Source organism: Protopterus annectens, chromosome 5.part0 (genome assembly GCF_019279795.1).
Source record: "Protopterus annectens isolate FY-2018-M chromosome 5.part0, PAN1.0, whole genome shotgun sequence".
Lineage (NCBI taxonomy): Eukaryota > Metazoa > Chordata > Ceratodontiformes > Protopteridae > Protopterus > Protopterus annectens.
The window spans coordinates 233592857-233619928 of NC_056735.1; the positions used below are offsets into that span (position 1 = coordinate 233592857).

Sequence of the window (27072 nt, forward strand, 5' to 3'; positions counted from 1 at the left end):
CTACTTCTAACCCTACACTAAACCTTACATACATTACCTATCTATGCACTTACCTTAACCTGCACCCTAACCCTAAGGTCCGTAACTATCGCACACTTACCTTACGGAGCTATACCGCAGACGGGCCAACCATGACACTTCAACATTTTGTGTTTCGCGGTTTTGAACATTCGCCGTTACCATAGTACGCGATATACATGTCAGTGTTGTGGTGTTCACTGAAACAGGTTTTCAATCTCGTAATATAGACCTGGAATTTCGACTAACCTGACTACTACAGCTCGTTGTTGCACTACGTAATTATCAGTTGGATTTCCCACTTTTACCATTTTCCTGAATGAACTGAAGGTAACATTCTTGCTATATTGTTGTAGTAAATCGTGTGCTTGTGCTGGAGACTTCGTCACATTTTTTATCTGTCTGGTATACATTCAAGCTGAAATAACAGTGAAGGTACACACAATTTTGTCTTGTGTCTTCTCTCCATTAGTATACCTATGAAGGAAATAACCCAGCAGGCTGTAAAGGAGTGTCTTTAACTTTAGAGAAGATAAATAACACACTTGCTTTGCACAATCATCATTGTCATCTTAGTCATCAACAATCCCCATTTTTCTGTTTTCTACTTGGGGTCAGGGTCTTGTGTTAACTGTCATTATCTCTGTCTATTCAATGTCACTCTCCTACCTTCTTTAACACTCATGGCACTCTCCTACCTTCTTTAACACTCATGCCTGATTAGCACTGGTCTTCTCTCACATAATCTGTTGATCTCTTTGCTGGACACCCTCAGTTCCTCTTGTCTTCTTCCAGTCAGTATCAAATTATTTTGCCAGATTGTTTTCTGATTTTCTGCACATGTACATGAACCACCATAATCTGTTCTCTTTGACATTTTCTGTTACTTTGGCTTCTGCTCTTATGTCCTCATTTCTTCATCTGTCATACAGTGTACACACTACCACCCTCCTCAAGCACTTTGTGTCCATCGCTTCTAGCTTCAACTGCTCTGCCTTTACTGCTCAGGTTTCTTTATCATACTGGTATGATACAGAATCGTACTAGTTGCTCTATGTTTTGTACAACTTACTTTTCAGTTTCCTTGGCATTCTTTTGTCATACACTGCTGACACATTGTGCCAGCTGGCTGCAGCTTCTCTGATTTTAGCTTTGACCTCCTCATTCAGATCTACTTTACAAGCTCGAAGTTTCAAAACTTCGAACTGCAAATGGTCGTGACCATAAGATCAAAGCTTTGAAACTTCAAAATTATAATAAAACATGTTTTTACATTTTTGCAGGGGGACAAGCTCCCCTGCACCCTACACCCCCTGCTAAATAAATATACCAACTCCGAGATCACACTACAGTCAGGAAAACAGCAATTCACATTCTACACTGTATGGTGATCTCCATTGAAAACGTTTGAAGTTTCAAAATTTCAATCATATGGTCTCGACCATTTGCAGTTCAAAGTTTTGAAACTTTGAGCTTGTGACGGGAATCCTCTCATTCAGACTTCCCTTCTCCTCAACCGCCCCTCACAGATACTTGAAGCTGTTAACCTGTTCCATTATTTTCCCTTCTATCTCAGTTCTCAGCTTCTTTTGACTTCTCCATTTGCTGCCATTACAGCTGTCTTATTTGTACTCGGTTTCATCTCATGTCCCTTCAGTTTTGCATTCCATTCCCCAATACTTTGCTGAAGTTCTTGCTCAGAGTCTACCTGTAATGCCACAAAGTCTGCATACAGTAACCTATCCCCTCCAACCTGTTTGCTAATATAGTTCATCACTAGTATGAACAACAGTGGACTCAGAGTTGGACTCTGATGCACACCCATTCCCACTGGGAACCCCTCTGTGAGACCAAACAGTGTTCATGCTTGAGTCATCGGGTCCTTGTAAATAGCTTGCACTAATTTTACCAAAGTTTCTGGAACTTCTAACCACTGCAAGACTGCCCAGATCATCTTTCTTGGGACCTTTTCATATACTTTCTTCAAGTCTAGAAATGCCCGGTTGGACTCTTTCCTCATTTATAGCTTCTTTTCTCAAGTGTATGTCTCACTGCAAGCATCAGGTCAGTTGTGATGCACCTTGATTTGAACTCAAACTGCTCATCTCCCATATTACTTTCTATTAGTCTGTGTACTTGTGTATCAGTTACCCTCCCAGAACTTTAATGCAGTGTGACAAGAGTTTGCTACCACTCTACTGCCCAGAGTTGTGAATGTCCTCTTTTTGTTCTTGAACACTAACACTTGTATCTTGGGTACTCCTTTCAATCCATATTGCTATGAGTACTTGCAGGAACCATTCTTTCCTATATCACATCTTGACCATATCTGCTGTGATATCATCTGAGCATGCTGCTTTCCCTGACTTCATTTCCCTTAGTGCTGTTCTTACTTCTTCTAGGCTGGGCTCCTCTTCCTCTTTCATCTTAGGCTGTGTCTGGGACAGTGCAGCTTCTGTGTGGGCTTTCTTTATTCAGAAGCTGCTGGAAGTACTACTTCATCTACTTTTGATGTCCTGTGGACTGGTGAGCAGGTTGTTGTTGGCATCCATTATGAAGGGTGCCTGACTATCATCTTTGTCTTTCTTCCTTTGGCTTGCAACCTGATATAGTTTCTTTGTGTGGTCTAGTGAGTCACTTTCCAGAAGCTGGTAAAGTGCTTCTGGTGCCTTGTTCTTTACTATTGCAACTCCTGTCTTAGCTACTTTGTTAGCCAACCAGTGTTCCTTCCTAGCTTGGTCAATCTTTTCTATCTCCCAGTTTTTTCTTACACTCCTTACTTTTGATGACGTCCTGAACTTCTGCATTCCACAACCAGCTTTCCTTATGTACCTTGTTTCCATACCTGGCTCGGCTGCATATCTGTAGTCCTCACACGTACTGGTTTAAAGCACTACCATTCTTCTTTACCTCCACCCATTTCCTGTTCTGCTTGAGGTGCTAGAGTCCTGATTAATTCCTTGAACTGTTGTGCTTTCTCAACAGTCAACTTCCAGGTCTCTAGCCTGCTCTCTGTTGACTTTAAAGCCTTCTCTGTCCAGTGGTTGCAGTTGATTCTGGCAACCAGTGGTTTATGCTGTGGATTGACCATCTCACTGGGGATTGCTTTGCAATTACAGTTTCTACTCCATTGCCCTTTCCTTATTAGGATGAAAGCTACTTGAGTTGCAAGTTGGCCACTGTTGTGTGTGATCTTGTGACTGACTGTTTTGCTGAATCATGTGTTGGCCACCATCAACCCATTTGCCAGACGGAAATCTAGAATGGTCTCTCCTTCTTTATTCCTGTTGCCTGACCCATGTAGTCCCAGGCAGTCCTCATATCATTTTTTGTCTGGCCTGCTATGTGAATTCAGGTCCACCATTATCAACGCCAATGCATGTTTTCTGGATTTATTTAGTAGATATTTGTGTGTCCTGCAACTGCTGTTTGAATGTGCTCTTTTCCTCACTATCACAACCCTGCAGTGTGGCACAGGCTGGGTTATGAGTATTGTCCTATCATTACAATGGAATCTGACTGCCATACGTCTGTCATTAATTCTGATGACATCCTCACTGTCTTCTGAAGCCTTTCCCTCATCACAGTTCCCACACTATTTCTAGTCTGTCCTCCTGCTGACTAGTAGACTGTAAATACCCAACCAAGTGCCTTTGCTGCACTCCTTTTCATCCTGTCTCCTGCAGGGCTGGCCTTAGCCAAAATGGCGCCCTAGGCGAAGTAGTGCTCCGGCACCCCTTAAGCCCCACCCACACCACAGTCATAAAACACCCCTATTTGAGCCACACCCACAGGGTCACTCACCAAGAAAGCCACTCCAGTCATTTTCTTAAATTATTTAAATGCATAGGAAGAATAACTATATTACAAGGTATCTTTAACTACAACTACTTCTGCATAGTATTTTCCACTTTAAATACCAGATCCAGATCACGGTCAAATAGGACCCTAGGCAGGGTAATAGACTGCCTCCCAGAGCAGCCGCTCCTGCAGCAACTCCCTCCCCCCAGCAGCAGCCCCCTCCTCAGCTATTCCAGTGTTCCATTATTTGGTTATTTCTCACCAGTTACCATGCATACTATTCTCTTATTTGCTTCTCCAGTCATTACAGATATTGAAATAAAATAGCACAAACACAGGTAGCCATTTGCTAAACAATACAGTCTCGCAATGAAAACAGACTTAGCATAAGCAGTAAACTTCTCTGCCCTTGAAACTCACATTCATTGAAATGGAAAAATTCATATTCATTGAAACGGCATGAAAACCCACATTCATAGAAAATGCATCTGGCCAGTAAAGAATTAAATTTACCTTTGGGCTGTTTTCAAAACAGACCCCTTGCACACATTTGTTAGGGCCATGCATAAGTGTATTTGTTCTTTGATTCACCTTCCTGATTGCATTGGATTATATTCCCTGTATAATACAGCACCACTTGTTAGAAAGTGTTTTAAATTTGTAGTTTTAATAAGCAATGAAACAAAATGTATGAACCAATAACTACCATTTCAGAAATTTTCAACCATAAAAGGCCACTCAAGACTTCCGTCATTATAATCCACCAATATTACTCCATACTCACAATCTCTGCAGATGTAAAATCATCTGAATTCCACATTAAAGAAATCCATACCTAATGAAGAGGTTGCTACTGGCAAAACAGCTTTACATATCAATGTTTTATCTACATATTCAGTGCCTGCTTTCCTTGAAGAATTAATTGCCTATATTGCATTAAAAAATTGATAATATTGCAATAGAAAATGACCTATTGCAATAGGAAATGACCAACAAGTTCATAGTCACTAGGCATCTCATACAAAGGATATACTCAGGAGTGTAGAACCCCTACCCCCTTTATAATGCACCAAATAATCAATAATCATATGCGTAATGCAATATCAGCACTCCATCTACATGGTGTGGGAGTAGAATCCACAGCCTTCTGCACCAAAGGCAATTATGCTACTAACAGTGCTTTCAGATTTTACAACACAGTGTGCCATTTGATAAACAAAAAACAGCTAGTCACACAGAAACATTTACACTTTTTAGAGTATGTTTTAAATTTGTAGTTTTGAACATTTTTCCAGTAAGCAGTGAAACAAAATGTATGAAACTATAATGACAAACTACCCGTTTCAGAATATTTTAACCATAAAAGGCCCATTAGATATCTGTCATTACAACCCGCCATGCATTTTCTGAAGGAAATGAAGGCTGAAACTCAAATGTATGACATTTAGTTATTTAAATCTTCAGTGATTTGCCAGAAAACCACACATTTTATGAGGAACAGGCTAAAAATATGAGGCAAAAATCTGGATAGTTGAGAAGTATGCATACCTCTCAATCTTACTGTAAGAAATCTGGACATGATGTGGATGCAATGACCATAAAAATAGGGACAGATTTTAAATATTACACTTTTTTAACTTAAAGTTGCTAGAACAGGATTTGTGTTAACTTGCATTTCTGAAGGATATGAAGTCTGAACGTCATATATTTGAGATCCTTGGCAGGTTAAACTTCAGGCAAATGATGCTTTTGAGTTCAGTCTTTGGCCATCCATAAGTTACTCTCTTTAAGAACTACCTGTCAGCCTCATCAAAAAATCAGAAGTCATCAGTAAGTTTATATTTTACTTTTATATAGAACATATTATTAACTTCTGCCAACCAACATTAGTGGTCTCTTCTTTATGATACAAATCAACCTCATCATACTATAGTGTACCAGTGACACTTATCCAGGGACCAGTGCAGCCTATCTCTAAAGGTCTTTGGCTGCCTACCTTCAATGAAATAATTTATTGTAATCTGCTTGCACAAGTAAATTGTTCCTACTTCCAGCTATGCCCACCCCAGCCTGTTTGGTATCACAGAACTTTAAAACTTCAGATTATATGCTCATTTATCCCCTTCCCTCATAGTACACTCATCTCCTTAGAATATTTTAGGCTGTGCCTTACTCTGTTGAACTACATTCTTGTCTTCATCCTTGTCATGAATGTATAGGGTATCTTGACTTTAAGCAGAATTTAAGAGAAATTATCCATTATGATGAGGACATACCTTTGAAATCTGTCATGTTAATTGCTGATATTAATGCTGCCCTAGACTATTTGATCAAGTTAAAAAGAAGAAGAAGAATGGAGGTGGGCTGCAGTCTCCTTGGATAAAGCCAACATCTCATAGAGATGGAGATGTCCATCTAATTCATATTCAGCATGTACATCATTCATGTGATGTATATACATGAAATAGGTTCATAGGTGTGTACTAGGCTAATGACCCTGGAGCCTTTACAAGCCTAGCCCATAGGATTACCCTGACATCGTGCCACCCGACCTTAGATCCCAGTGCCTCTGTCGAGTAGAGCCACTGGAGTGATCCCTGGGGTGAAATTTCTATTTCCCATCCACTCATCAAGATTTCTTTTGAAGAGGGCCAGTGAGTTGCTTTGTCTGACATATATGGGTAATCAATTCCATAGAATGGGCAGTCTCCAGGCTATGAACCTGTCCCTCCAGCACTTCTGTTGATCGTGGTAATGAGGTTGAGGTCTCTGGAGCATGTGGTTCAGAGGGATGGCATGCAGAGCCTTTCAGAACCACTTTGCTCTAGAGCAGAGTATGCTCTTTGGGAGGATTTGTCCTCCCCTAACCACTAGTAATTGTTTAATTTCAGTTAATGTTTTCCTTTGCTTTAAACACTGGAGAAGCTGTTAGAAGGACCAAAGCAAGCACACTTCTGACCATGGGGATAATAGTTTAATTTTAGAAGAAAAGAGGAGCCATCAAGGTTGGAGTCTTTGGGCAGGATAGTGTTTATGTTTTACAAAAAAAAAATAAAAAAAAAATGATACAAAAAAGAATGATTGCACTAGCAGCACCGGTTATTTAATGACAACTCCGTTGTATTATGTATATGCAAATACCATAAGTAAAACGGTGATAACAAAAATAACATTGCTTAACGATCACAGTCATCACAGTACAATAAAAGCTTCATTATTTGAAGACCATACTGTATCGCATTTCACTGGAGCTTTGTAAATCAGCGACAGTACTCCACCCCCCTTCCTTATTGCAGCTTTATTGGTGTGTTACAACTATGTGATGTTACGCTGTAGATCACAAGGGGTTAACTTGGCGAGGGTATCCTTGAATTGACGATTCCATTTGCCTATGTTAGAAAGGGGGTGTTGTGGCACATTCCATTCGGAAATCACCCCTCCCAACTCCTTTCGGGAGCTCCAGTAGCTTGCATTTCCTTTCCGATTAGGAAAGGAGTTAGTGATCCATCCCTGATGTAGAAAAGGATTACACAAAAACAGTAATACTGGAAGTAAAACCAAGGCCACACGAATTACCCTTTTTTTCTTTAATTCTGTGTATACTTGTTTGTATTGTACATTGGACTCGAACTCGTGGATGGACTTAACTGGAGCCGGTGGGATATTAAGACTGTCGGGCACCATTTAGACCTACAAGTGATGCAGGGTCCTGAGAGTGGGATAACTGATGTCTTTTCTGGTTGAATTTCAAAGAATCCTGATATTGGAACAAACTATACTAATCCCCGTCACACATACACACACCCATAGATAAAAGAAAACTTTGGCGCATCCAGGGACTACTAAAGCACTTTACTAGCTAACTTTTATTAAGTTGAGGTACCAGAAAGAAAAACAAGACAGTTTACAGCGCCCTTCACAAAGGTAACATGTTTGGAAAGGAGCACAGCGTGTTAAGAAGCAGTCCCCCAAGTGGTGCTTGTAACCCGCTGGCCCCTACTGCCGTTTTTTTTAATTTTTATTATTCTTGAAGCCGCCAGTCCTGACCAACCTGCAGCTGTAAAAGTGGGAGGGACGCTCGCTTCCCCCTCCTCGCCCTACGATTCCGGCGCCCTATGGTTTATTTATTTTAATTAATTTACTTTTCTTATTAAGAAAAGTAAATTAATTAAAATAAATAGATAAATAAACACAAATTGCGCCATTTACAAGGCCAGCCTGTACGGCGCCCTAGGTGGTTGCCTAGTTCGCCTATGCCTAAGGCCAACTGTGGTCTCCTGGATACATAGGATGCTCAGCCTCCTCCTAACCATCATATGATCCACTTCCAAGCTCTGTCCTGTCAGGGAACCTACTTTACTTATTGACCCAGAGCTGCTGGGTTTTATGACAGGCACACACTGGCCAGTAGAGGGCACATACACCCCTCCCACCATTAGCATGGTCCCTGCCATAGGTTGGAGTAGTTTGGGTCCTCAACCCACTTATCACCAGCAAATCCATGTTTGGCAACATTAATCAACATAACCAGATTGCCTAGAGTAATATTTTTATACCGTCAAGTGGCCAACCCTGCCATGGCATGCAGTCTGTGATCCATGGTCTCCTATCTTGAGGATACTGAGCACCACAGTAGATGCCCAAAGAGGTTGGTCTGTACAACTCTTTGCACAAGGAGCACCCTTTCTCATGTTGTCCTTAACTGTCTTGATGACTGTCTTTCCACTTGACTGATGGAGCTTCGACAGCTCGGACAAACAGTAATATGTTTGAAGTCCCATTATTGCGCAAATTTGTAAAACTGTTGACCTACAAACTGGGGACTGCTGTCTGAGTTAATGATATCTGTAATCCCATGCCTAGAAAATATTTATTTAAGTGACAAAATGACTTAATTGGAGAAAATATCTCTCATTATAATCTCTTCTGGATACTTTGTATAATACTCCACACAAATCATTTAATGATTACTTGCAGATGACTTATTTAAGTTTAAATTTACTCCATTGCTTTTCTGAAATTTTATGTGGAATTGGCTCTTCTTTCACATTACTTTTATGAAACATATGCATATTTGACAGTTCTTTTTCATCATCTCATTCTTTACTTTCTATAATTTCTACCAGACTATGAATATAGAAAACATATCAAAACAGTAATATCAGCTCTAAAAACCTTCAAAAGTCTGCAAGATGGCAGTCGAAGAACAACTAGAATAGACTGCTTGGAAGGGCGAACAAAACTGCCAAGCCTAGGGAGAGGTAGTTAAGGACTATGATACTCTCAACAATATATGGAATAGTCTGGCATGAAAAGTTGACCAAAATCCCAGATAAACCAGAAGGGATAAGAATAATGAAATCTGAACTGAAATTTGCTCACTATTTTTCACAAAATAAAGAAATTTGATTTAAGTTGCCTGGGGCTGTTTCTCATAAGCTATAGTTCAATGCATGGCAAAAAAAGATCTGGAGAAGGACCTGTTTTGCAGGGCATTGTGGTTAAAAGTGGGAGAGGCTAGTTCCCTGGTAAAGTTTTAGATGCTAACTTTCTAATGCCTAAAACACTTAGTTCTAGTGTTGATGAGGATGGGTCTGTTTATACCAGACCTACAGGCTACATGCTACAGGATAGGCTTAATAAATATAAAAATGGCTTGCACATTATTTGCCCTTATATGGGCTTTATTTGACTTAATAGTAGCCACTGTGTGTTTGTGAGCTTCATTTTGCTGTAACAGCAGCTTCAGTGACAATACAGAGACACAATGACTGGCATTGTCATCTTGTAGCAAGAAGTTCTCTGATTCAAATCTCAGGTTGGATTGACTTCTGTGTTAGGTCTCCATATCTTCCTAGTGTTTCTTTATTATTTATTTTACTTATATTTGTTTTCCAGGAAAGTCCAGATTAGCAAAACCCCTTTTCAGCAGAAGCCCAGGGAGAAATGTTCTAGGAAAAAAAATAAAAAAAATACAAATTCAAGAATATAACATGCAAATACATGTGTATAGAATTGGCAAATACATGATAAAATATCCATCAAGATATTTTTATACAGTTTAAAAAGAAGAAAAATATTAAATATTGTTGTACAATTATTGCTAGGCTTCATAGAACTGAGCAGGAATATAAGGCATTGTGAAATTAACTAGAATTGTAGAACTAGCAATCTAAAACTTAATGTAAATATTTGATAATAGTATGAACTAAAATGCACTACAAAAAGAATATCAAGGAAGGATATGAAATTGGGTCAGATGCGTAATATGTAACTGTTGTGTATAGACGTATGACAAATAATGCATCTAGGTAGTAAGACATACTGCCACTTTTGTTTCAAGTGAATTAGAATGAAAATTTAAGTTTGCTAAGGAAGATAGGAAAGAAGACTTTGGGAATGTGGTGTGAACAGTCAGCAACTGTGGGCTGCTATGAAAATTATCTTATTGATAAGCAGGGTTATTGTACTAGTGTGTGTGTCAGTCAGGCAACTTTGTTGGCATTAATGAATGGGGGGGGAGTACCCTGATACAGCTAGAAGTTGATATAAATGGGGAAGGGGAGATTAGAATAGAAATGATATTATCTAGGCTCTAATGTGTAGTGACACAGCCAAGATGCTTTCATTTGTAGCTGACAATGTCTTATATATTCTCATTGGAAGTTGAATGTTGTCCCACATTTTGGAGTCAAAGCAGGAGTATAGAACATCACAGACTGTATTATGTGGATTTCCCCACATAGTCTGATTTCCTCCCACATTCCAAAGATATATGGTAGGCAGATTGCAGACTCTAAACTGTCTACACATGTGGATGCATTGTGAGTGGGATATGGAAGAAATGCCTGGAATTTACTGTTCCCTCCTTACCTAGTAAAATATATGGAAGGGGAACCACTGTTCCAGCTTGACAGCACTGGATGGATGAATGTTTGAAAGATGAGAACAATAACTCCTGTGTATGAGCTACTTTTAAATTTGACTGCATGAAACAGCTTCATGTACAAAAGTAAAAGAGAAAGCAAAATCTATCAATACTTTTGTAGGCATTTTGCTGCCATGCTCTTGTCTACTTATATCTAAATCTGTGGTCACACAAACAATTTGGAAATGAAAACCCATTGATCTTTACATTTTCATTCAGTGTTATGGGAATTGCATTTCCTTCCTTACAGGCCACAAATACTTGTCATTACTAAGCAGATGTCTTAACCTCATTGTAATAAAATTATAGAACCATCCTTAAATCATATCAAATGGACTTGAAAGAGGAGTACTTTCTTATTTTTCAAAATAAAAAGTCTTTAAATAATATGTCATATATAGCTAGCAGCAAAAACATTGTACAGGGTTTGTTGTGTCATTTAATAATATATATATAGTCTTAAACACACTTAGAAAGTATAAACTTTAAGAAGAAAATCAGTAAATCTAGGAGGAGCAAGAGAAATATCTAACAGCAAAAATCATAATGTATTTAAATCATAGCTGGTGAAAGGTATGATCCCAAGTGCTGTAGAAAATAACTTATTTACCTTAAAGTATGTATTCTGCTTTTCTTGTGTGTAATAATGTTGAACAGGTTTCGCCCTTTGTTTTCATCCATTTCTGAGTGTTCCACACTGTAGGAAATTAAATTTTTTCTAAAAGTTACTCGCCAAACAAATCATACCAGTGCACATAAATGTATTATTTACAGTGCTTGAATGTAAAAATACAGTGCATATAAACCAACTAATCAGTATCAGCACTAATCCTTTTTTCCCCATTTTATATATATATATATATATATATATATATATATATATATATATATATATATATATATATATATATATATATATATATTTTTTTTTTTTTTTTTTGGGTCCCCTTCAAAACATCTAAAACTCATAGCATTGAGACCAGAACATTTAAAACCCAAAACATCTAAAACTCATAACATCGAATTTCATAACATCTAACACTACAAATCACATGAAAATAACATCCCCTCCACATATGACACCAGACTTCCAAACACACTTTTTACTATGTTTCTGCAGGGGGGCTTGATACAGTGGGGTTAGGAAATTAACTTTTTCCCACTGTAGTGCCATCTTGGAGTTGGTATATTTAATTTACGGTGGGGGGGGGGTGAGGTGCAGGGCGGTTTGCCCCCCTGCAGAAATGTAGTAAAAAGTTTGTTTGGTAGGTTGGTGTTATTATATGTGGAGGGGATGTTATTTTCTTGTGATTTGTAGTGCTAGATGTTATGAAATTCGATGTTATGGGTTTTAGAAATTTTGGGTTTTAGATGTTCTGGTCTCAGTGTTATGAAATTAGATGTTATGGCTTTTAGACATTTTGAAATAGACCCATATATTATATATATATATATATATATATATATATATATATATATATATATATATTTTATATATATATATATATATATATATATATATATTATATATATATTGCATGGGACTTCACATCAAAAGTGACCACTACTGCCAGCTAATATGTTTTTTTTTTTTTTTTTTTTATACAAGACAGAAACCTCCTTGGAAACGTTAGAGTGGGACTGATTTTGATTGTTTGTGTATATGTAAGGAAAGGAATGACTTAAAAACATTTCTAGATGTAGAACAGGAGTTTCTAGTGTAACTGCAATGCCCAGGCAACTAAGCGCCTTAGATAAGTTAGTATATTGACCGCTCACATATCTGGACACCATATTTAGCTCATGATTTTTTCAAGCCTGATACCATTTTAAAGCTTAGCTGCTTTAGCAGCTCTTTTCTGACATTGTCCTCCTTCTATAGCTAGACACTCTATAAAATTTCTGTAAATAGTTTATAAACAAGCCTCACAACAGACACGTACTCAGTAGAGCAGATAGCCAGGAAATTTACAATAAAATCTAAAAAATGTTTAAAGATCCAATATTTTGGCCATTTCTTGACCATATTTAATAGAATATATCTTTTTTAACCACAACAATTTAAATATATTCTTCATCTGTGGAGATAGTAGGTTTAGCCACAGAACATTGCTAAAATAGTCAGGTAATCACTATATTTAATAAGAGAAAAAAGAAACTGTTACTAACAAGAAACTCAGAGGTTGGAAGGATCAAAAGTTCATTGATTAGATTTTATGACTGAAAAAATACATAGAAGTCTCATAATTACATGTGTTCTGCTACCTTATTATGTAACAACAGGAAATATATAGTAAAAACCTTTGGGGTTTTGCTTTAAATGTGACAGTACTATGAAGGATAGAAGTTTGTGTTAGTTTATTGTGAATATCCATTTGTCATTTAATCAATGTGATTATTCAACTTTAAAATATCTAAAATCTTGGGAAGTCACTATTCAAACAGTGACAGTCCAGAGGTCACAATGTGCACACACACGTACACACACACACACACACACACACACACACACACACACACACACACACACACACACACACACACACAAAAAAACTTTCCCCACTATCTCAAGCTATCTACGTGTCTCGGTGATACACTCGGTCCTACAAACATGAAGAGAAGTGATAAAAAGTAACACTCCCTTTCTTTTTCATCTGCAAGTCTTAGTGGTATTAAAAGATGCAAGTGACCTTCCAGTTAAACTTTCTGAGCACTGACCAAATGGCCAAAGTCAATCAGTAGGCTGCTCAGTTTGTCTGTTGTATCCAAATATTGTATGTATTAACCCCCTTAATAAACAGGCTGATCCAGCACCTCTGAGGAGCTGATCCTTTTAGTCTGCAAGAGAGTTAAGAAAACTGAAAAAAAAGTCTCACTTGGATCCATGCTTGTTTATCTATGGGTATGAAAAACCTCAAAAGTACACATTTTTCCCATTTGTACATACTGCTGCCTATTTTATTAGATTGTCTTAATGAACTAAAAACTTACAACTAACTGTTCCGAACTGGGATAAAAACAGTCTATAGAAAAGCTAAAAATTTGGTAGAAGAAAGGAAAGTAACTGTTGTATCATAACTATATTGTAAGAAAACTATTTTCCTGACTTGAAAGCTATAGTAATTCCGCCTTTTCCCTATATCCCCTTCCATTTGTGAAATTGCAGATAAAAGTCACAAACAGCTGACTTTTGTTATTGAATTTGCTATTTTGTTGTATCAAGTAAGCATATCAAACAAATGTGAGCTCTGCATCTCATAACTTCTTACATTGGAAAGTTATTACTTTTGTGCAGCTCTTATCCAAAATATATTTCTTTAAGAAATAATACTGAAAAAATGATTGCATAAAAAGAATTGGCATTTCTTAATTCTAATCCCTTCGTAAGTCATTGACTCATTGGGCATCAAATTGGCTCACAAATGCAACCTGTGATAGACCTGTCACTAGTAATGCACTCCAAGGATCAGTCCTTGGCCCACTCCCCTTTGATATTTACTTCTTGGAAGTCAATGTTAATGTAAAAGGTTTGTAGCTGATCATGTATTCAGATGACTGTAAATGTGGTACCCAAACTCTCCAGAGGACAACAAGATCCTTCATTGCTCTACTGCTTACTGACGCACTTGCTTCATTGTTTCATATGTTGTGTACATTGTAGCACGTTTGCTACACCAGTGTTTTAAAACTTGAAGGCCTGTTTGTCTGTTTTTGTCTTCATCTCCGTCTAGAGTTGATTGGTGCCAAAGCACAGAGGATTGTGTGCTCTTTAAGAGGTGCAAGGAGCAGAAGATTGCTAGATAAGTAAGAATGGACTTCTTTTCTGTCCTCAAATTACATTTGATGAGTGTCATATTGAGGAGAGGTTCTGCTCACACCTGAGCTCATTTGCAACTATACAGCAAAAAAGGCCAAAATCATGGCTTGGATTGGGATGAATGGCTCTACACAGAGTCCAATGTTTTTTCACATGTGAACTTTCTAAATTATGAAATCAGCAAATCCAAGATTCATGACAGACTAACTTGTGGTTAAGAAGTGGTTACAGCCTGAGAACAGTTTAACCCCATTGTGTTGTTGAGCTACACATAATGGGTACTTATTTGACATAAACAGCTCCGGATTGTCCAAGATGAGTAAACCAAACTGTTCCCACAGCTACAGAAACCTGGAACCAAACTTCTCCCACATTTCCCAGTCTTAAGCCAAACTGCTCCTGCAGTTACAGAAATGTTAAGCCAAACTGCTCATGCAGATGCAGAAATCCTAAGCCTAACTACTCCAACAGCTGTAGAAATCCTAAGCCATACTGCTCCCACAGCTGCAGAAATCTTAAGCCTAACTGCTCCTACAGGTGTAGAAATCCTAAGCCATACTACTCCTGCAGCTGCAGAAATCTTAATCCAAACTGCACCCACAGTTACAGAAGTGCTAAGCCATACTGTTCCCACAGCTGCAGAAATTCTAAGCCCAACTGCTCCTACAGCTGTAAAAATGTTAAGCCTAGCTGCTCCCACAGCTGCAGAAATCTTAAGTCTAACTGGTCCCACAGCTGTAGAAATCCTAAGCCATACTGCTCCCACAACTGCAAAATTCCATAAAATCCCTTTGGAGAATGGTATTTTGCTCTTCAACAAACTAGGGCCCTCTGAAACAGTTATTTAAGTGTCAGCCTCCAAAAGTGGCAACACTGTCCTTGCTAAAGAGGAAAAACAAATCAGAAATTATCTAAACTTGAAACTGATAACTACTCTGTCCAAGAGGAGCATATGGACTCCATTGTAAGGAGAGTGGATTTCTGTGTTTACAGTACGGTTCATAATGTAAAAAAGATTAGAATATAATTTTGCTTGTGCTGCAAAATGGAGTCCCATGCATAATATTGTGAAATAACCGCTAGTGTAGAAATTTAAAATGGTTATAAGTGGAAGGGCTGGAAGGACTTTTTAAATTCTTACAGCGTGGTGATTTTAGCTTCCAATAAGTTAAAATGCAAGAACCTTGTCAGTTACTGAAAAAATAAGTCTAATATGTGTGTATGAGGTCACAAATGATTACCTCAGTGCCATGATGCAATTAATACTGAGTACAAATAATCTAAACTCTGTATGGTGTAGGGGTGGTAGCCAGGATGGTATACAAATTAGGAAAAGGAATGCATTTCCATTAGTTTAACAATGTGGCACTGTAAAAGGCTGTGTTTAAGTACCAAACAGAAGGGAATGAACAGTTTGAGAAACATATATAATTCATTTTTCCACTTCAGTGGAAACTCCTGAAGGAGAACAGGAAATGACTGTGAACAGTGACTGAAAGTAGCCTAGGTGAGAGTATTGTATTCAGTCATGATGAGGAGATGGAAAAATGATGGTCAACACAGTAGCTCATAGAAGGACCCTATAAATGGAGAAGCCATAAAGAAAATGCAAGTAGTCAATGGACATTTTATAAGGCCAGATAGGATTCTTAGTTTACAATATTTCAGAGCAACCAGCAACTTAGATCATAGCGTTACTAAAACAAAGGAAGAGATTGTAAACAGTTTCTGTAGCTTTGACCATAGATTAACTTAATAATAAATCTAGCATATAGCAATATATTGTATAGTCATCCTGGGAGAAATATTTTTCCCTGTCATATTTTGTGCCCTTGCTCACTCTCAGGTCATTAGCCTTGCTTACCAGGGCACCTCTGTACCAATGGCCACAGGGGCTGACTTTAACCCCCCGACCAGTGCCATTCACATTTAAGGGATGGTCACCTAACAGTTCACAGGTTAAAAAAAAAAAGAGGATAGCCTTGGTGAGACTCTTTCATGCCTTTTTTTTCATGCCTTAAATACCTCTTTCTGTAGAACAGCCATGCCCAAACATTTCTTACTTTTCTAATGTACATTGTATTTGAAGTCTTTGGTGAACACGCACACTGTAGACCTTGTGGCAGCTTAAAAATACCTTGTGCAAAAAATGCTCTGAAATATAATGCTGATGTAGCTAATGCCTTTCTGGAGTGAATTCTTATTGTGCCTTGTAAAAAGTTTACTAGCTTTGACATCACAAAAGGAGATGCTGTGGGCCAACCATTTAGACATGATCTACTTATATGAGTTGTAGGCCTTTGTTTCCTTTCTTGAAAAAAAATAATTAATCATTTTTCCTGACTTCTTTGGTTCTCCTACTAAAATATTTTTCTTGGTTGTGTTAATCATCAGATGCAAATGATGGTTTCTCTCATTTAGGGAGTTTGCATAAAATATTGCCAGTTCAACAGACTGGTTATGAGGCACTGATGGTACCACTTTAGGTATAAAGGAAAGATTTATTTCCAATGACAATATTTTACTGTGCAAAACCAAGTAAAGGGATTTATATTCACGGACTTGAAACTTACAGATTCCCCAACCAGCTTTAACAGCAACTCGATGATGTGCTCTCCAAGCGAGCTCTTCATATCTATTGTCTCTGCAAGCTCAAGATGAGGTAATTTCTTTAACAAAAAATAAAATCACATGGAAGAAAAGTGCACCTTTTGGAAGCCTCAAGTGTAAAACTTCTTTTAGGAAAGCTTTCACAGAAGAATGTGATACAATCTGAGGAAAAATTGGTAATCAGGCAGATATTGCCAATACATGGACCTTGATGGATGAATATGCTAAAATGGAGTCAAATAAACAACTAAGACAATCAACTAATTTGCATTAGGAAAATGTAATGTATCCAGACCTTTTAGAATAATCCAAGAAACAATTTGTTTCCACATCTGAATGTAAAGTCTTCTCGTATTACGTCTCATTTCTTCCTTTGCCTCATTTCACCTGAGAAGAAATGGAGTTACTAGTATGAATTAACATTTTAGTCAAGAAGTTGACATATTAGGAGATTTAAGGCAGGATTGTAATCTCCAACCTTCTTGCTATTTCAGCAAGGATTTCTACATAGGTTCTTAGGTTCATTGGTTTGTACTAGGCATTCGGCCCAAGGGCCTAAGTAAGCCTAGCCAACAAGGTTCGCTGGCTTACGCCACCCAAGAAAGGTAATTTCCTGTGCCTCTGTTGAGCAGAGCCACAGAAGTGATCCCCGGGGTGTATTTCCTATTTTCCATCCACTCCTGTTTTATTGTGGTGATATGGTTTAGGTCCCTAGAGCTTGTAGCTCGGAGGGAATGGGATCTCTTTAGGTGTAGCATGTCCAACAGTTCTGGGTTTAACATAGCTTTATATGTTAGGCAGAGATCTCCTCAAAGTAGGCAATATGCTACAGAGTAAAGCTGGAGTTTTTTGAGATGGTCAGTCTAGGGCATCTGTTTGAGGCCAGTAATTTTCTTTGTGAGCTACTTCTGTGGCCTTTCCAGCTGCTGCAGATGTCTTGTGAGGTACATTCCAAAAGGGGCATTGTACTCTATAATGGGTCTAATGAGTGCCGAGTAGAAGGGAACAATGACCTCTTTTTTCCTGGATGATAACCCTTTTGTGATGAGGTGTGCCACATAGAAGGATTTCCTGACTACTGCATTGATGTGATTATCAAAGGAAAGACTACAGTCCACCTGGGTCCCAAAGTCTCTTATCACACATTCGGCGCTAAATAGACTGCCATTTATGTGGTTGTTCATGGGTACAGAGTTTTTACCAAAGGGGATGACAATGCACTTTTTGGCATTGAGCTTGAGGCCATGCCTCTGACACCAGGCATCTGTCTCAGCGAGGCCCTTCTGTAGGATGTCCACATCATTTGGGGACTTTTCTATGGCTCTTAGTTTGCAGTCATCTGCAAAGTTCGTTATCCAGAGGCTTTCTGTGTTAGCCTGTACTTTAGAGAAGTAGATACCAAACAGGAGAGGTCCCAGGACTGAACCCTGTGGTACTCCACTTGTCACTGGTTTGAAGTCAGATTTGGAGTCTGCAACTTTTACAGTGTGGGTTCTGTCAGTGAACCAGTTGGCAACCTATTTTGTGATGTAGGGATTTCTACCTGGTTTAGTGAGTTTAGCTATAATTCCAGAATGGGGGATGGTGTTGAAAGCCTTGGTGAGGTCAAGATAGGCTGTGTGAGCCACCTTACCCTCGTCTACAGCTTTGGTGTCTGCCTCAAATAAGTCAATCAGGTTCAGAAAGCATGATCTGCCTTTTACAAACCCAAACTGGGTGGGGTCCAGAGTTTGGAGGTTACCAATGTCTTTGTTTATGAGTTCCATGATGATACATTCCATGGCCTTGCAGACCAGGCTCATCAGGCTAATAGGGTGATAGTTCCCAGGATTAGTGGTGGCTACCCCGTTTTGGAGTGGGATAACTGTTGCTGTGTGCCATTCAGTGGGCACAAAGCCTGATGTGAGACTGTGATTGAACATGGTGCTTAGGTGGGGAGCCAGTTTGTTCTGAAGTTCGTGTAAAACGCAGCCTGGGATGTTGTCCAGTCCAATGGATGCTGTGTTTTTGGTTTTAGAGAGTGTAGCTTTTACCTGCATAATGTGATTACAGGGAGTCTGCATTCTTCCTGTATAGATATGGCCCTTTAGGGGGTGAAAGGGGGGGTAAAGTTAGCAGTGAACCTATCTGCCAGGATGTTGGCAATATCAGTTGGGTCTGTAATTTTCATGCCATTGTACTGTAACATAGAGCAGATCTGGGTGTTGCCATTGAGAGTCTTGACATAGCTATAGAATGCTTTGTGGTTGCCCTTAAAATCAGTGGCATTTTATTTTCATAGCTAGCTTTGGAGGATCTTATAAGGGATCTCAGCTTCTTACTGAGGCTGACCAGGGAGCACCTCCACTCATGGGATTTTACTCTCTTTTGCAACAGTTTCTTCCTTCTGTTGTAGAGTTTGTTTATGGCAGGGGACCACCAGATTGGCTTCCTTTTTTTGGAGGATAGCATCTTGGTTCTGTTTGGAATAGCACGATCCATGCACTTGTGTAAGTGCTTATAGAGTGTATTTGTGTAGGATTCAGCAGTTGTAGCTGTATTGTCCATCTGCATGGGTGTCATGAAGTTCACCACTTCTGTCTTAAGAAGCATGAAGTTGGCTTTGGAGAAATTGTTTACCATAGTTTCCTTAATGTGGGGTGAGGGCAGGATGTGGCTATCTATGGTGATTAGCTTATGGCTGTATCTGACCAACAAGGAGTTGACTTCAGGTGTGGAACACCGGTCACTCATGTTGGTAATGACTAGGTCTAGGATGTTGTTGCCCCTGCTGGGGCTGTGGAGAAGTTGATCCAGGACACTTGAATTTGTGAATTCCAGAAAGCATTGAGTGAAGGAGTTGGTACATGAGTATTTTTCCCAGTTAATGGTGGGGTAGTTGAAATCACCCATTATTAGGATGTTTGGTTGAACCCTAATATTTTCCAGTATATCAAGAAAAGAGGAGTGGATATCCTGGGGCATGGTGGGGGATCTGTAGCAAGCTACAATTTGGACTGCAGTTTTCCCCAGTTAGTTGCACTTGGATAACCTCGGATGCATTATGCTGCGCAACTAGCCTGGAGGTGTGGATATCCTTAATGAATATAGACACACCTCTGCCTTTGGTGTTCTGGTCCCGGTTAGATGGCCAAAAACTGTGGTATGAGTTATAGCCTGGTAATGCAGGGGTGCTCTCTAGAGCCTTGAACCAGGTCTCAGTCACTGCACAGATATCAATGTTCTCCATTTTAAGGAGTGCCTGGAGTGAGTGCATTTTGAGATTTAGACTTCTAGCATTGAGTAGCATTACCCTCAGTTTTTGCTTGCCTGTTCCTGTTACTGGGGTGAATTTGTCATTTGAACCTTGCCTAAAAAAGGCACTATAGGGGCAGTCCTTAGCAAGTATCCGGAATCCCAGGGGCAACAGGTGCAGGCCATCTCTGGCAAAGCATCATGGTTTGTTGACCAAGTCGTCCCAGGCAGACAGATACTAGATACCCTAAGAATGACACCAGAAGCTTCGTCAATTGTTGAAGTCAATCATTTTGTCCTTGTACTGCAGTATCATTCTGGGCAATGGCAGGATGCTACTCAGGGCTAGGGTCATACCTGCTTGAGCTTCAACATCGGAGAGCTCTTTCATGTCTCTTTTCATGTAGTCCAGGGAGGTACATCTCAGGTCGTTTACACCAACATGGACAATGACAGAGTCATATTTGTACTTGTTGTGGAGTAACCTGAGTGCGTGGGTTATGTGGTGGATCCTGGCACCCGACAGGCAGCTGACAGTAACCTTCTCCTTGTTTAGCCTGGTGAGTGGGACATCAGTGTGCCTGACTATAGAGTCATCTATGACTAGTGTGTTGGGTACGTTGTTTTGCCTTATGGGCTGTGGTTTATTGGCACACTCAGTCTTTGGGCTATGTGTCATTTGGGTTGTATTGCCATAGTGGGTGAGTGACCAGGATCATTAATAGAGAATATTTTTGGTTGTATTGGCCAAGAAGGTGTAAGAATTGGAACCACCTTGCCTTACCTTGTTTATAGCAATAGTTTCTAGATCAGACCAAAAGACGAGAAAATGCACATTAAAATTTGTTCATTTGAAGGAGAAAGCATTTGTGTTTAATAGTGTGCTATAGGAATGATGAAACAAAAGGTGTTGACTGCTATGGTGTGTAGCAAACAAACCTAGTTAAGAAATACTACAAAAGACTGCAAATTTATATAATTTCTTAAAAATGCATGGAACCAGTTTCCACTCATGAGCTGTTTTCATGCCTAAGGCAATTGTAACTGATATCTGTTAAACTTGACAATACAAGTTGAGTTGCAAAGCTGTCTTATATAGTCTGACTGTCTCCTTGACTACATGGAAAGGTGTTTTCCTTATTTTTTATCTTCTCTATCACTATCAAAATATCTGTCTTGATTTATAGATGTCCTAGTTGAAAGTTGTTTTGAAAAGATATCAGGGCCCTGTGAATTACTTTCAGCTCTTTCAAAATGATACGAGGACATTTTTCCTGTTGGACTATTTCACTCATGCTGACAACTTGCTCAAAGGTTTTCTGACTTCTGGATTTCAGATGTCATTCCATGGATATATTTGCTATGACTTTCCACTGTAGGAATTTGCTGATTATGAACTTTGGAATTTGATTCATAATGTCCAGTGATTCGCAGACTTAGTTGCCTTGATTTCTGAGGTACTGCTGAGTTTTCCTAATACTCTGCTAGCTGTTTGCTATAGTTGCTAACATGCAGACATTCTGTTAAATCATTTAAACAGTCATGAGTTTACTGCAGCTACTTACATTATTAGTGGCACCTGCACCACTCTTTCTCAGTGCCACTGAACAGAAGAGACTTATCAGTACATTTTCCATAGTACTAATCATGCCCACTATTTTAGTTTATTTTATTTAACACTTGTTGACTGGGAAAATCCGAATAGGACAGAGCCTGTTTTCAGTGGAGCCCCAAGGAGAAATATTCCAGATGCAAGTCTTTGGAAATGTGGGAGACATCTGGAGCACCTGGAGGAAACCCACATGAATACAGGGAGGACATGCAGACTCCACACAGAAGGCATCCCAGTCAAAAATCAAACTGAAGAACCTCTTGATGTGAGGCAGCAATGTTAACCACTGCACCACTGCACACAATTCTTTCCAAAACTCACCCCAATTTACTCTAAACATTTCTTGCTTTGAGTTTCTGCTTGCAGTCCTGCTTTGTATGTGCATATTAAACTATGATGCTCCTGCAGTACATTTTTTGAATCAAACTTGTTTCTATTGCTGTATTTCACTTTTAGCCAAGTGAATAATTTTTCTGTCTACATTTGCTTTCCACCACTCAGTAAACAAGCACCATTTTCACTTCTCTTGGATTATTTGGCTCCTGTCTGTGACTAAACAAACATTTCTCTGCATTTCTGTTAAAATGGTAAAATTCTGCCACAAATCTTACTGATCAGAAGTTACCTCACATCACAGTATCTGTTATATTTTTATGCTTACTAATGTTTGTTTTCATGCTGTCTGAGATTGACTAATCCATAGTTAGCATTTGTATTCATTAGCGACCAGTCATAAGCCCTCATGTCAGCAAGATAAACAAGAGTACCACTCTCTCAGTCATCAGATTCAGTCTGGTCTTAGCTTATGAGACAGTAATTGGAGCAGAACACCAAACCAGACAGTTTAATCTGACCAGATTTGAGTAGAAAAACCCTGGTGAACACTCAGAACCAGCAACTGACTACTATGGGAGTATGACAGGCTAGCACTGTGAGTCTACAAGAGACATTAGACTGTGGTTTCTAATAATATTGGACCAGTTACTACTGCAATGCATGGCAATAATGCTGTCTACTTCACTAACAAATATTGTGACTACTACTATAGTAAAACTGGCATTAGAAAAATGCCTTGCATTTTGCTGTAGTGCCAGTTAGGCAAATTTCTGGGCCACACAAGGCATAATAATGACCTTGTCTGAGCCTAGTGTGGGGTCCACTGAAGACATGAGGCCCTATTGGGCCAAATCGATTCAAAAATGCCAGCCCTGTGTATGTATATGTACGTGTGTGTGTCTTCAAGATGGGTACCATTAGAGAACTGATGGCTGCTTTTAAGTTTCCTAATATAGCTAAAGAAGGCCGTATAGTTGCCCTTTGAATTTGATGCATCCCTGATGGTTTTCTGCCTTTAGTCTCATTATTTTTATTTTACTCAATCATCTAGCTGTGAAAAAAAATCTAGCCTTAATATTTTTAAGTCTAATATCTCTATTTAATGGAGTGCACCTGATCTTGTGATTTTGCTGAAGTCAATTCACTGACTTAATCATTTATTTCCTAATTTAATGAGAATTAGTTTGTTATGATTATTCAATATATCAAAGTTATTTTTTATTCTCTAAGAAAAAGTTGTTTTAAAATACTTAGATATTTGGAAAAAAGCAACATTCTTGCTTTTAACAGAGTTACTCAACACATTGTTCCTGTGTTATGCTAGATACTGTGTTAGAAAGGGAAAATTACATGCTATAATGTTTCTATAAAAAGACCCAGACATACTTCTCAACACAAGAAATTTGAACAAAGCCTTCATGGTGGTCCAAAGCCCCAAAATAGGCACAGACATATATCTTGCTCTTATAAACTTAGCAAGTTGCTAGAATAAGAGGATTTGTGTTCACATACATTTTCTGAAGGATATGAAGCCTGAAACTCAAATAATTGTCATTATTTTGTAACTTCAATCTTCAGTAATTTCCCAGAAAAATGCAAATTTTATGAGGAACAGATTAAAAATATAAGGCAAAAATCTGGGCATTTTGCAAGCTGTGTACATTTGAGAGGTATGGACCCAGAGAATACTTTTTGGTTCTGTTCTAAAAGGAATTTCAACAATATTTTCTATTTCAAAGGATAAATTGTCTGAAGAGAAGGGTAAATGTGGTGAGTTAATTTAGAAAAAAATAAAACTTGTATATAAAATTATCACTGGTATCAGCTGCATTCAAGTTGTGCCAGCCATTTAAGTACAGATTACAGATACTGAGAGTTTCTTATTCTGCCATTCACCATAAGATAATTCATCAGTTTATTTTCTAAGAGTTTGGTACTTATATATTTTAGAGAAGATATAATTTCTAAGCACAGTACTATAAGCCACAATCTTTTTCCCTCTCTTTACCCCTGTTCCAGCCAATTGATTTGTTCCTCATCACCAGGGTGAGGGTCAATCATGTGGAGTCATCATTCAGACAGCCATCTGGGTTGGCTCAAGTATTTTCCTTATTATTTCTCTCCTATCCTTACCAGCACACACCTGGTGAGGCGGGAGAGAGTATGCAATGATCTGACAATGGAAGCCATTCCTTCACTTTGACAGGGGAACTCCCTCCGAGCTACCCTGACCCTCCCTCGAGGCACAGGCAGTGAACTCTCTGGTCTCCACCAGAGAGTTAGCACTGCCCAGTTTGCTCCTAAATGTGCTCAAATCCCTCTTTGCATTGACAAAGCAAGCATGTTCCTTCACTTCTCGGCCTCCTCCACCTCGCTGGCTCCTCCAGTGCTAGTGCCACTAATCAAACCCCCATCCACCTGGATCACATTCAGGGTTTATTTCTATGTCCCATGCAGCCAGGTTAGCCAGACCATTTCCAGTGGAATAACGGGAAGTAGCTATGTTTTTTAAGGTTTCTCTGTATTTTTGTGCAGATACCACCCACAAACTGGAGCAGACTCGTGTACAATGAGCTGCTTAATGCATGTGCCACAGGAGCACTGCCACCATAAAATTGGCAGAGCACTTTTCTACTGCCATGAAATCCAAACATACATTCAACATGTGTTTGTGCAACACATCAAGGGATAATACTGATGTGATGTAATGGTTATTGTGTGATGTCAGCACATTCACATAAAATGATTCCCTGTGCTAGAACTGAACATCAAACTGCACAACTCCTCCAACTAATAGTATGGCTATGAATCGCATACTCCACACTGGAACTGTCATCACAGCTGTTGAACTCCACCTACAGTATGTAAAGTCATTACATCAGACGTACTTTATCTGCCTATAAAATTTTATCTGATAAAATAGATGGGGGAGTCCCTTGACATTCTATATGGACACATTAAAGCTGTGGGGAGTGTCATTCCTGCAGAACAGTTAAGAACACAAATGCTTATAGTCACTCACTGCTGGTTTTGAATACTTTACTAAGTGTTGAGAAAATTAGCACAATAGTGGGATCAGTAAATGTGCCAAGGTATAAGTGCCTTACCAAATTTGATCTGTTTACTTATGTGAAAGCATTGCATATGTTAATGAATCAAGGCATATGTGTCCATGTAATTACTTTTAAATAACCTTGCTGTATGTCAGACAGCATTGCCTGATGCTAGGTATACCCAAACACAACTATGGCATCCTGCTGTTGTCACTGTGATGCCAGAACAACAATTATGTACAGTGTAGATATAATCCTGTATAACACGTGCCTTACTTAGGCAACAACTTACATTACGCTGTTCCATGTTATCAATCCTGAGGAGGTATTTTACTGCAACTGGTATGGAATGAAAATCTAATCAAATGACAGCATCAGTCTTCAATACAACATTTCAAAATGAAAATTAGAATAATCTCTTGTAAGAGGAAACAGCTTCTACACATGAACATAGCACATGTGAGTGACAACACTGCTAACAACATATACACTGTGTGACCAGTGATGTCAGGATTTAAATTATATAACTAACATCACAAGCTAACGAAGATTTGCTGAAACAGAAGCACCACTCAAGATTTATTTTACAACTGTGACATTGCACATTTCAGTGGATGACATCACCACTGTGTATTACATCAATGTTTCTGCAAAAAATGGTTGCACAGCACTCTGTATTGATATACATCCTATATGTACTTGTGGCCTGTTCTGTACATTAAGAGGAAGAAACACACATTCACAAAAGACCATCAGTCCTGTATCTGAACACCCTACCTATCATCTGACACAATCTTCACCCAAGTGTATTACAGGCACATGCCACAGAAAAAGGCTGATGTCATGTGAGCCAGGCTGCATCTTTGAAGGGATGACATCAGCATTGTATTGCAAAGGAGATATGCGTGCAAAACTAACTTCTACAGCCATGTAAGATTTGAAATGCTGTCAGTGCTAATATGTGTAAGACATGCCTGCATCCATTTACATTCGCACACATAGTCATGAGGTTCTAAGTGCTGTATTTGAAATCCCTACCTGTCTACTCACCCAATCTACATGTAAGTGCATTATACGCATGCACTGCAAAAGAAGAATGACTTCATGTCAGCTAGACTGCATCTTTGAAGGGATGACATCAGCTGTACCCTGCAAAGGAGATGTGTATACAAAACTGACTTCTACAACCATGTAGGTTTCTAAATGTTAATACTAACATGTTAGGATTTAAACTATATACCTAACATCACAAGCTACTGAAGGGTTATGAAGCACAAATGCCACTCAAGGGGCAGGATTCAATAAACAGTACATGGCTTACTAAAACCATGTTAATGTTGTGTGGCATGATGCTCACATGGTAGCACACTTATTTGTATTCATTATGCAGCTGTACACAATTTGTAGAGCTGCACAAACACAGTTACTATTGTGGCATGCTAATTACTGCATAAGCAGCTGAATTGTATGTTAATAAATAAATTCAAGATGGTGGAGCTATTCAACAAGCTATAAAGCAATTGTGTACATTTAGTGTAGCCTTCTACTTTGTATTCCAAAATCTATTGGAATACATCCTTGTAAACTGAACTAGAGGAAAGAATGTTAGAAGCTGCTGCTCTTCTGCATGTTTATGTGCAACAGGCTCAAGTCGATGCTACTG

At 38.9% G+C, this 27072-nt stretch overlaps 1 protein-coding gene across 2 annotated transcripts in view; it reads right to left on the reverse strand.

Annotated features, from left to right (window-relative positions):
• The window catches only part of LOC122802555 (NACHT, LRR and PYD domains-containing protein 3-like), an 826460-nt gene that overhangs the window by 590385 nt on the left and 209003 nt on the right, over nt 1–27072 (reverse strand). For both annotated transcript variants that reach the window (XM_044072217.1, XM_044072216.1), the window contains exon 6: nt 11358–11444. In XM_044072217.1, coding sequence (XP_043928152.1) covers nt 11358–11444 — 87 coding nt within the window. The remainder of the gene's footprint in view (nt 1–11357; nt 11445–27072) is intronic.